We start from the raw sequence: 12,329 nt of genomic DNA, 5'->3' as shown, positions 1-12,329 counted from the left end.
AATATCTCACAAGGTATGTTTTATTCCTCCTAATGTGTATCATGTGAAGATTAAGAGGCAATATTATTGCCTTCAAAATGACCTGCTATTTCCTGGAGACAGTAATTTGCTGGACCCGTCCTTGTCACTAGCATAAGTATAATGCCTTTAATAATCTTCCCTTCACTAAGTGATGTGTTTGCATCAAAAAAATGGATCTGATTTGGGCAAGCCTTAAAGACCTTAATAGCTTATTCTTTGAGCACCACCTAGAGGTCTTCCAGAACCAGGAGAAAGTAATGAAGATTTTGTTTTCCTTTCTTAAAAAAAAAAAAATTAAAGGGGAGAGAGTGAGAGATCTTGGATTAATACCACTAAAGGTGTTACTATCTCTGAACCCTTATTCTGAAAGCAAGTCTAGTAAAATACTGCCTTTCTTTCCGAGCAGACTGGAATGAGATTGAACTCTGTGATCTGGGGAAAAGATGTTCACTAAAAACAAAGGAAGCCATTAAAAAGTCCAAACAAAGTGCCAGCCTTCAGTTGGCCTTGGGAAGGCTTTGATACTGAGTGTTCTTTCAAACAAACAGGGCTTACATCAAAGATGATTCAAGGGAAGCAGGTGCTTAGAGAAAAAGTCTAATGGAGCCAGGCCAGCCCAGCCCAGCCTATTATCCTGACAGCCAGGAAAGAAACTTCAGAACCTTCATTCAGCATGACCAGCTGACATCTTATCTGTCCTCTGGCCCTGCTAGCCACATAGTGTGCTATGAGGAGTGCCCAGAAAGGGAGAACAAGGTTTATTTTAGTCCCCTTGGCATGTCTACCAATGGCTTTAAGAGATCACCAATCACCATGTTAAGTATTTCAAACCAAATAATGTCATGTATATTTGTGGATGGTCACAAGTATCAAATGTCTGATAAATATAAACTAGATATTAGTGGAAGATTTTATGTTGGAGTAATTAACATTATTTCATGTTTTATTGGATAGTGAAACATGATGGAACAGGACAGAGCCCTAATTGCATTATTCATAATTTCTTTAAAAATGGTCTTTGTTGTTCCAGGAAGCCCCTTTTCCCTGAGTAGTTTGTCATTTATGATTGTTGTTTTAAGACCAAGATTTGAGTGGAATGATAATTGTTAACATTTACATATGGCTTTCAAGTTTGCAAAAATACTTTACGTACATTTTCTCATTTGATCTCAACTCACTCCATCTCCTTTACCACAGATGTATGTATTAAAAGTAAATGTTTAGAGAATAAATGTCAGACACTGGGAAGGAGAAACACACAATATACACATATGGGTACACATATAGAGCTATATGCAGGAAGAATAGTTGAATCTGTGAGGGGATATAAGAAAGTGCATATGGGCTGTCTTTCTAGAATCAACATATTCATAAAAGAATCCTGAGCAAGTGATTAAGAAGGAGGCCTCCTCACTACTTCTGTGTGACTTTGGGGAGGGAGGGTAATGTGTGTGTGTGTGTGTGTATGTGTGTGTGTGTGTGTGTGTGTGTGTGTGTGTGTGTATGATCCAGGGACTCATAGTCTGAAGATTCCTTTTCAATCCACCACTAAGTTGGTAGAGCTGATTGGTTATGCCTTCTAAGCTGATGAGGGAAACACTAAGCAATAGCTGATGGATTCTATGGTGCTCATTAAGCTAACAATTTGAATATTCACTCGTTTGCCTTGAGACCTTCTTGTCTGGATTCATCATGCGTGTGAGAGTTGCAGAATAAAACTCCCAAGCCCTCCATTTCTCATAGTCATGTATTTGTCAATTGCTAAATCTGATATCTAGTCCAACTAGATCAGATCATCCAGTCTCCCAATTTTCCATGAGAAGCAATGGAAGCCCAAAGAAGTCAAGTTGAAGGTCACAAAGTTATTCAGTGTCAGAGCTGGGATTTGTACTTCAGTCTCCTAATTCCCATGCATAACTAATGTCATTCCTGCATCTCGTGTCACTAACAGATTGACCTCAAATGAATCAGGTCAGCCAATGACAGTGTTTGATAAATATCTAGGGGCAGGGTATTTTAGACTGAATTCCTTCCATGTAATCTTGCACCTGATTCACTTAAAGAGTAATATATGAAGAGAAGAATTAGAGAGAATGGAACTTTAACAGACATATATGAAACATTAAAAATTACTTAGTAATTCATAGTGATAAAAACAATATCTGTTGCTATCCATTTCGTAATGGTATTAATATATTCCCTCTGCAGTTATTTCGGAGGCCCCCAGACAAAGAATCTGTGGAAGATTTTCATTTGTAGGTACACAGTCCAATCAATTTTCCCTTAGTTAATAAATGGATTGAATAAATATAATAAAAGCTCCTTTCATAATATGCACTTATAATGAGCTCTCCTTATTGGTTCTTTTGTCACAAGGTTACAAATATTCATTTGTTTCATACTATCATCACTGTCAACATACTTGTTTTATGGAATCAATTTGCAAACCTATTTACCAATTTTAATTTTCATGAGTCCTTACAGTTCATATGTGGATTTCCACTGCATTCTCAGCTCAGATGACTTTGTAGAGGAAATATTGGTTTATATGAAAGCTATATGCTAATCATTGTTAAAACTTACTGTAATTGATTTTGAAACATGAGTCTCAGGAACAAACTGAAATTCTAGACACCTAAGGAAAATATTTTAAAGGGCTCTCCCATATTTTTCATTGTAATTATAGTTAAAATTTTATCAATAGTTAAATTTTAAATTATTTAAATACTTTGCATTTAAAGAAATCTAGTAGGAATACTTCTATTAAATAACAGCTCCTGAATATCTATAGATTCTTTTTCATTCCAGGTTCATTTAAAATGACAAATATTTACAATTATAAAAGAAACAGATCACTATCCAAAGGGCTTTCATGGCCCCAGATCACTGCTGCTGGTATATTGATGCCAGTGAACACTTTCTACAAGGGAAAAAAGTAGTTTCCCCCAAAATTCCTGTCTACAGGGATATTGACCATTCTACAATCTCATACACTTTTCAGTCATAGCCTTGTGGACTGAATTTCTACTCAAACCTGATATTCCTGGATACATTACTTTAATGAAAAGAAGTTTATTTAACTCAAATGGGCAACTAGAATAAATTTGACTCAAAAAAAAAGTCTAACCTTGGATGCTACGTTGAAGGAGACCTAGGAAAATTGCTAACCCATGTAGCAGTGATAAGCTCAGCTAAATTCAACCTTTGCATTGAAGAAGGGAAGAATATGAGATTTCTCCTAATCCTCACTTTACCTACAATGGAGCCCTGCTCAGTTGCTTGGGGAATGAGAAACAGATTTAGACCTTCTTGTTGTTAAATATTACTTCAAGGAATTGGGACGAATATGATTATCTATAGAATTTTTATTGCATTTAAAGTTACAGCTGCATGGAATATTCCCAGTCATTGGTATAATTGGTGTTTTTAAAATAACAGGTTTACTGTGAAATTTCTATTTAAATACAAGGCGGTTTTGTATCTCAAAGGACAGTCTCTCCTGAAAGAGCAAAAAAATGATTTAAGGAAGATTTCACACATACTTTTTTTCAAAATTCTCTGAAGAAGTTATGGAGAATGGATTCCTTTAATAGCCATTCAATGGTGGTCATTTCAAATGAACTGATATATTCTCTTGACAAATTTTTCACTAACTTAAATGTCATTTGGGGTAAAAAAAGAATATAGCTGTTATTTTGTTTGCCAAGAAAGGTCATAGGGGTTCTTGACCTTTTTTCCATTACACTGTGAGATCCTTGAGAGTAAAGAGTATCTTATGGCTTTCTCTGAATCCCTGACACTTAGAATGGTGTCTAGTTAGTACTATGTGATCAGATATTTCTAGATTTGAGTTTTCTTTCAAACACCCTTTTGGCAGTCCAGTGATCCCCAACGTTTTAGATTAATAAAATAAAATACATAAAATTACAAAGGAACTCAATTATATTGAAATAAAGATGGACTTTTTGTCTTGTCCTAGTTCACATATCCTCTGAAATCTATCCATGGACTCCTTAGTGGTCTGTGAACCCTGGGTTAAGATCCTCTTTTCTAGAGAGATAGTTAGAATGATCAATTAGTATGATCAATATTCCATCCACCCACCTGACCTCATATTGAACATAGCAATTTTTTAACCTTCAGAACCTATAATGACATTAACATCTGTTGCTTTCTTAGAAAACTATGATTTTTTTTGCATATCTCCCTATGCCAGTTTCAGTTGCCTGATTCCGTTCCCTAACAGGTGAAATACTGTCTGTAGGTGCTATACAGTAAATGTGATTTACCATCATTTGCCTTCCGGATTGTAAGTGCACTGTCTGCATGCTACCAGCTGTGAAATTGAACAATAAGCTATAATTAAACAAGCAGGGAGAATAAACAGAAGTAGTTAAGTGTGATTTGGAATAGGGAGACCCACAACAAGGTGCCTTTTAAAGCTTTATTAGCCCAAAGCAAGAAAAACAATGTATATCCAGGTAACCTGTGTTTTCAGGGACTCTAAAGGCATGATTTCGAACATACTGCTGAAAACCCAAGACTATCTAACAATAACACCACCAGCTTAGACTATGGGTGTCCACACAACCACAAAATTCTATTGGTATTCTCAGATGCTGGTTTCCAATAGTGAAAAAGATGAAAATGTTAATTGTCATCTCATATGACTTTCAGTGTCAGGTGTTACATGTTTCTTCCTATTAAATTATTTCTGTTAGTTGGTTGATTTCCCCTATAGACAGAGAGAATTTTAGGTTTGTATACAGAAGCAAACAGAAACACTCTTCAAAGCATAACTCTAAATCACTTCTCTATCTACACAGCACTCCACTACAGCTTAATTATATGCTACTTAGATAAAGCATTTTGCCTTTTGAGCATTTCCCCAGTTTAAGGGGTGTGTTTCTCTTATTATTCTGGAGCTGAGGAGGATGCTGGTATCAGCTTTGGTTTAGCTGACTGGGGAGGAGAAATTTCAGGTATCTTTTCACCATGTTTGTACACACTCACAGTAACATCCATTTTTTCTCCACCATATTTGTTCCTAACGTTGATGCTGTATTTTCCTGAATCCTCAGAGGTCACCCCTTTGATGGATAAGCTGACGTACTTTGATTGTTCCACTTTGACCACAAAGTGTTCACTGAGTTCAATGTCCTTGTCATTCTTGAACCAGACAACTTCTGGGTCAGGATTTCCAAATACAGTACAAGTCAAATTCAGAGTCTTTTAAAGAGAATGAGTGAAAAGGAAAAAAGACAGAAAAAGATAAGTCAAATGGGACGTCAGTTAAACATACTTTGGTTTGCTAAATTCTTTTGATTCAAATTATCCTGATTAGTAAGAGCTTCACCATCCCTTCCCACCCTCCACATTTAGTTTTTTACCTCTTGCTCTGGGAACAGTATATATAGCAATGCTAATATTCCCTCTGAAAAGAGTATTGACTCCACATACTATATTTGTGATTTATAACTTCCCCAAACAAAATACCTATTCTCTCTCTCTCTCTCTCTCTCTCTCTCTCTCTCTCTCTCTCTCTCTCTCTCTCTCTCTCTTTCCTCTCTCCTCTCTCTCTACCCCTTCCTGCCTCCCTCTCCTCCTCTTCCTCCTTGTCCTTTTCCTTCTTTCCTTCTCTTACCCTTTCCCATTTCCCCTTTTTCCCTCTCTTTTTCTCTTCCATTATGGTATTCCTTTGAATGTCTATGGAATCCCCCAGAACACCTTGCACTAAGTTGTCCTATATACCTAGGAATGGCAGTCATCATGCCACAGCTTTTGAAGTACTCTTGTTACGCAGCAACAAGGAAGAGAAGGTGGATTGCCTTTGGTATCTAAGTCATTTTCATGTGTTAGGAATGGCAAAATGATGAACTCCCTCTGATTGCACAAAAATTATCATTCTTACCTTGCCTTCCATTATAGTTACCACATCTGGCAACCCACCAATCACCTTGCCACGATCTAGGAGATGTAAAGAGCAATTACCCAATTGTCATGAGCAGAAATGCTTAAGATTCAACACCAATTCATGCATATGTTAAAATATTGATCTCCAGTCAGTGCTAATAATTAGCCGTTGCTGTCATTTGAAATGTACTTACTTTTCTCTGCAAATGCAGCTGCCCTAAAAATTGGTGGGGAGGAGAGGAGAAGAAAGTTTACAAAAAAGGATATTGACAAAGAAAATGAATCTTTTATTTATGAAGTTTGACTGAGGAAAATGTGAAATTATGGTTAAAAGAGGTGGAATTAAGGCTTTTATGATAATACTTTGTCAACTCATTGACAAAAATAAATTATCCGTTTCCTGATAACTTGCACCTCCTGGATTTGGGACCTTGAAAGTTTTGTTCACCTGATGTCAAAGCCACCAAGTGAAAAGTAGAAAATCTCAACCAGTTGCTTGATTAACAAAATAACTTACATTTGTGGAGCTCTTTATAGCTAACAGAGTGCTTTATGTGCATTATTTCAGCTGATCCTCACAGAAACCCTTTAATGTGGTTAGATAATGTAAGTCTTAATATTCCCATTTTATGGATAATGAAACTAGGGCTCAAGGAGTTGAAGTGACTTGCCCACAGTGGGTAAGTGGCAGAATTAGGCCTTAAGTCCTCTGACACCAAAGTCATTATTTATCCTGTATCCCACTGAAGATTTCAGGAGAATACAGCTTCAAACTGTCCTCTACCCAAAACCAGGCAGAGGGTCTTGTTTGTTTTGCAGTCATAAAGACCTCAACAAATTCTCTGATTCCAAAACACTGCTCATTCAAACACAATCTTTCACTGTTTGTTTTAGATTTAGAGTCTATATCCTGAGGAACCTCTTAAAATATAGCAACTCCTCACTCCTCTCATTCCATTCCCTTCTCTGGGGAAATGTTTGCCACTACTGCAAACTTTTTTTTTAATTCCCAATTTTGAATGTGAATTTTCATAACCCTAAGTTCTTAAATGCATTTATACTTTAATAGGATTCCTTTCCTATAATATGATAAATCATTGATGTACTTTTCCATTGTTATCTCCATCCTACAAGCTTTCAAACCCTAGAAGTTCATAGGTATCATCACAGAAAGTAAATTTGACTAGGGATAAGGGGTGTCATGGGAGTCAGGGGCTACAGGAACTAATCTTGTGCTATATTAATAAACTATGAAAATCTTACTTGAGTCGTTGGAATTCTGCAAATGCTTCATCAAAAGCTGAAAAGAAATATTTCATCTATTAGTGAATTGTTTCAATGTTATATTCTCTCTCCAAAGTTACCTAAAATCTTAAGTAGTAGACTTTCCTTTTTTAGTCAAAAAACAAATGAACAGAAGAGGTACATAAAGTTAATTTTATCTGTGCAAGATCCCAAATTGGTGCTTTGGTGTCCTGGTGGACTGACAAAGTATTTAAGCAAAGCTTGCATTTATATACGGATTTATTTGAGTATATGAGTATACTGTACTTTAAGGTTTTCGACATCCTTTAAAACATTATCTCATTTGATCTTCATCATTACCAGTGATACAGGCATTGTTCTTTCCATTTTATGAATAAGAAATTTGTGTATGGCTTGGGAAAATTAAATAATTTTGCTTGTAGTCACACAGGTGGTAGGTGTAATGGTAATTTAAATGGAAAGCTCTTTCCCATTCATTAATAGGCCCATGTGACCTGCTTAAGTCAAATGGAAGCCTGAGTCACATGAATCTAAGTCACATGGAACAAGGAAAGACAGAGCTGAAAGAAAATTGGTCAGAAAGCAGTCAGAACTGAAGGAGAAAGCAGGCAGCAGACTAGTGTGAGTGAAAGAGCTTGTTTGTGATTTTGTTTAAGGGAGCCTGCTTGTGATATGTCTAATGGAGCTGGTTTGTGGGAAGCCCAGCAGGGGGAAGGCTTGGGGCTGACATTTTTCTCTGCATTGTTATTGGGCATAAATTTTTGTAACTGTGATGAATTTGGCTTTCTGGTGTCTGAATAAATGTTTTGGTTCTGTCTTCCATGTGGAGTCTGTGGTATTTTATGATTCAGAATTGTGCCAGGATATTCATGTGTTGATGCTACAGTAGGCAAATCAGAGGCAAGATCTGAACACTCCTCTCTCAACTCCAATTGAACTCTGCCCCTCATTTGGTCCTAAATAAACCACTAAATATGCAATTGTAACATGCTGAGTAATTATAATGTCTTACCTTGCCCAGAGAGATCAAGGGTCCTTTGATGATTATCTTTGCCATCAAATATCTCAAATGTATATTTTCCTTTATCTTTCTCAGTAGGCTCACAGATCTGCATCCAGGCCATCTCTTCACTACCCCCAATTCTCGTGTGGTCACTGGAAGAAATCTTCGCATCTCTTCAGAAATGAATAGAAATACATCTTCATGTTTCGTGCCCATACTATAGACAACTGGTCTCTATCATATCACATATAAAATATCTTCAGAAGGAAAGAAAGTTCTTCTAAGATATTACAAATTCAACCAGATAGTTTGCCTTATTTGGGGGAGAAGGGTCTGACCTCTAATTGCATTAGTTGAGGGAATTTCTACAATAGAAACTACCTCTATCAATGATGATAAGCAACTTCTGGTCTTAGAGATTTACCTGGCACTAAAAAGCTTAAGTGACTTCTTGAGGGTCACGCTATTAGTGTAAGTCAGAGACAAATCTTAAATATAGATCTTCCAGGTACCAAGGAGAGCCCTCTATTCACTATATTAGGCAAAGTTTCATTATCCTCATTGTCTTGAACAAATTGGGAATTTTTTAAAATTTCTTATCCAGTAGTTTTTTTGTAAAAGTTATATGATAGCTTATTATATGTTGAGTAATGAGAGTAACACATCATGAATTTTATATATACATATATAAAGTACATATAAAAGATGTGTAAATATATATACATATATATACACATACAGACCTAAAAATTTTGCAGAGCTTATCTTCTGTGAGCTTACATCTAAGTCAGCAAAACCAGTACAACACATCTGATATTTCTTAAATATAGTTTTATTGGCAGTTGCAGCAGGTTTACTGTCTTTTTAATTTTAAATATATATAGTATATTATATATAAATATATATAATATATATATATATTATAGTCTCCATTCCATGGAGAGTGATATAATGACGAGAGAGGAATTTAAAAGAAGCATGGCCCTTCTGTTTTTTGGTATGAGAACAAGATTAGAAGACCTCTTAGCCAAAGTTATAGTAAAGGCATGAAATATTTTTATAGACAGAATTTAGTGTGCAGAGTGGTATGGAGCCACAAAAAATTTAAAATTTGGTCTTAGGCTTAGAATTATATAATGTTCTCATGGTTAGGCTTTGAAATTAAGCACAGACTCATAATCATTTTTTAGTAATCATTGAGATCTTTTTGATTTCATGACACTAGTCCATATTACAACATCTTCATTGACTTCCAAGTTAAGGTGTCTATTTCACCATTTTGCTAGAAATCGTAGCAATAATGTGCCGTCTTTATATAGCATATTGAGATTTAGATAGTACCTTAAGACTGACAATGTGTTTCCTTGTGAAAATACTATAGAGGGTGTAAGTATTGTCACTATTTTAAAGATATGAAAACTGAGAATCAGGTAAGGTGTGTTAGCTTCCACAGGGTCACACAGGTTGTAAATGTCAGTGCTGGATTTTGAACGTAAGTTTTTGATTCTCAGTGTAAGGCCTACCAGGCTCATTCATTTATTCACAACAGCAACAATTTAGGTTCCTACTAAAGGGCAAGACACTGTGCTTTGTTCTATAAACAGACATGACCCAAACCTTGTTTTAAGGAATTTATTATCTAATAGAATAGATCACTCTAGTATTTTCCTTGCTGGAGATAGTGAAGTTGCCTCCTCATTAGCTAAGCATTCTCTATTGAAGAATGGAAATGGAATATACCACCACTTGTGGTCTCACTCCTTTCTAGCGTTAATGAACAGTTTAACTGTATTGGCTCCATTCACAAGCATTATTGTAGTTCCCCAGTTCTGCTGTATATACCAGACACATTTCTTTCCAAGTTACCATTCATTCAGCCTGCAAGCAAGCATTTATTAATAGTCTTTTGTTCTGCCAAGAATTATCAGGAATTAGAAATAAGGTGGTACATAGTGCTTAGCAAGATACAGTCAGGAAGGCCTGGGTTCAAATTCCACTTCAAATACGTTAGCTGTAGGTCTCTGGACAAGTCACTTAATCTCTCTGAGACTGTTTCCTCATCTGTAAAATGAGAACTTGTACTCAATGACCTTTAACATCTCAACTAGCTTTAACACAATGACCCCATGAATTCAACAAGCATTCATTAAGAATCCATTACATCAAGATCTGTGCTGGGCACTCGTTATACAGAGACAAAAATAAATTAGTTTGAACTTCCTACTCTGGGAAAACAACATGTATACAAATAACTAAGTATAAAATGTATGCAAAATAAATACAAAGCAATTCCCTGTTTCCAGGAAGTGATGATTTTGGAGGTCAGAGATGGCCTCACAAAGAAGGCGGGGTTCAAGGTGAGATATGAAAAGAGCTGTGACTCTTACATGAGGCAACCAGGCGGCTCAGTGCATAAAGCACTGGGCCTGGAGTTAAGAAGACTAGAATTCAAATCCACCCTTAGATGCTTACTGGCTGTGTGACCCTAGGTAAGGCACTTAACCTCTTTTCGCCTTAATCCATTGAAGAAAGAAATGGCAAACTACTCTAGCATCTTTTCCAAGAAAACCCCATGGAGAGTATTAGTATGTTATAGTCCATGGGGTACCAAAGAGACAGAAACGACAATGACTGAACAACATGGCTCTTACATTCAGGGGTCACTTGATGGATTGAGAACATCACAAGGAGATGATGTGAGGTGAGGGAATATTCACCTCATTCTAAAAGTATGTGGGATATCCCTAGGATAAGCTATTTGTCTCATATACAAAGAGAAAATCAGATGTCATAACACATTTTTCTATTCAGAGTTTTCAGGACATCCCAGGGATTGAATCTCACAAACAGAATGCTACATGCATCTGCTTTGCCAATTGATCCCAATTTGGCAGAAGATGCTAGGATGCATACAGTGTTAGACATAGACCCACACAAAATAAATTTATGATTTGGTAAGAAAATTTACATCCTCTACTTGTTTACACTTGGAAATTTTATTGGGCTTATCAAGAATTTAATTGCAGTTCAGGACAGATACGAGTTATTGAAAAGAGTTTATGTGATAAACTATCATTTGTTCCCTAAAGGAGAAGTGCAACAAGTGTTTTTGCCCTCTGTGCCAGAATACTGCAAGAGGTTTTCTATTTATGACATTAATAATTTTGGGCTTCCTTTGCTCCCACAACTTTGTCTAAACTAATGGTATCAAGGTAAACTGCAACTTCTGGTTCAAAGAGAATAGACACACATACATACATACGTGTGGGTACACATATGTATGTATGCATACATTGATGTGTATGCATATAGAGAGAGACATATAGATGTAAATGGTATAGCTAATTCTGCTTCCAAAGGAGGCACAAGTATTTTGATGAGGCAAGGATTTCAATGTTAGCTGCCCAAAATTCATAAGGATCTCAGTTCTGCCTACCCAAACTAACTAGATAGTGTGATGGAAATAATATTCGATTCCCTTCTGTGCAATGCCTGGATATTGCTCTGGGAGTTGTAATGTGGTCCCTGCTCTGCTGGAGAAGGAGATGATTTTCAATCATGCCTGGGGATTTGCATCCTATTCTACATACTGAGACAGTGACAGTATGAAATACATGGATTCCCTAAACTCCCTGTGTTCAAGGTAAAGCTGGTCAGAGCTTCATTTAAAGGAAGAACCAATTACTTTGGTCTGTTTTATTTCATTGCCTCATTCTGAGAGGTTCTCAGGATGTAACGTTCTCTTGCTTATCTCATTTACTTAGAATAGATCGTAGTCCCAGGGCCAATCTATATCCCCAAACATGTTCTGCTATCATCATTTACAGATTTTTTTTAAGTTCATACAGCTATTCTTTTGTGTGTGTGTCTAATATTCTAGAACTTCCTCACTAGGGGATGGATAAGGGTGGGAAAAATGCTTTGAAAGTTTAAGCTGATGTATTCAGAATCATAGGGGAAAAGTTAATAGAGTTTTTATTTTATCGGTCATATCTAATATAGCTTTGTTTGAAAGGTGAAACTCATTTGACCCTCAAATTCACCTAACAAATGCTACTGGAAGAGCTGACAAGTCAATTCTTTGAGACACTTGTGTTCAATTTAACATGTATCCTATCACAACAGC

The 12,329-nt window shown here is 36.3% G+C and overlaps 1 protein-coding gene across 1 annotated transcript in view; it reads right to left on the bottom strand.

Annotated features, from left to right (window-relative positions):
* Nucleotides 1–3,368: 3,368 nt before the first annotated feature.
* Nucleotides 3,369–12,329, bottom strand: part of MYOM2 (myomesin 2) — a 161,063-nt gene continuing 152,102 nt past the window's right edge. The window contains exons 33-37 of the mRNA XM_072634369.1: nt 8,213–8,376; nt 7,198–7,234; nt 6,129–6,151; nt 5,933–5,988; nt 3,369–5,250 (exon numbers count right to left, since the gene is read on the bottom strand). Of these exons, the coding sequence (XP_072490470.1) occupies nt 4,936–5,250; nt 5,933–5,988; nt 6,129–6,151; nt 7,198–7,234; nt 8,213–8,376 (595 nt within the window). The 3' untranslated portion in view covers nt 3,369–4,935. The remainder of the gene's footprint in view (nt 5,251–5,932; nt 5,989–6,128; nt 6,152–7,197; nt 7,235–8,212; nt 8,377–12,329) is intronic.

The sequence above is a fragment of the Notamacropus eugenii genome, chromosome 1 (genome assembly GCF_028372415.1).
Source record: "Notamacropus eugenii isolate mMacEug1 chromosome 1, mMacEug1.pri_v2, whole genome shotgun sequence".
In the NCBI taxonomy this organism is placed as follows: Eukaryota; Metazoa; Chordata; class Mammalia; order Diprotodontia; family Macropodidae; genus Notamacropus; species Notamacropus eugenii.
The sequence above is the reverse complement of the archived record's forward strand: the minus strand, read 5'-3'. Positions and strand labels throughout refer to the sequence as shown.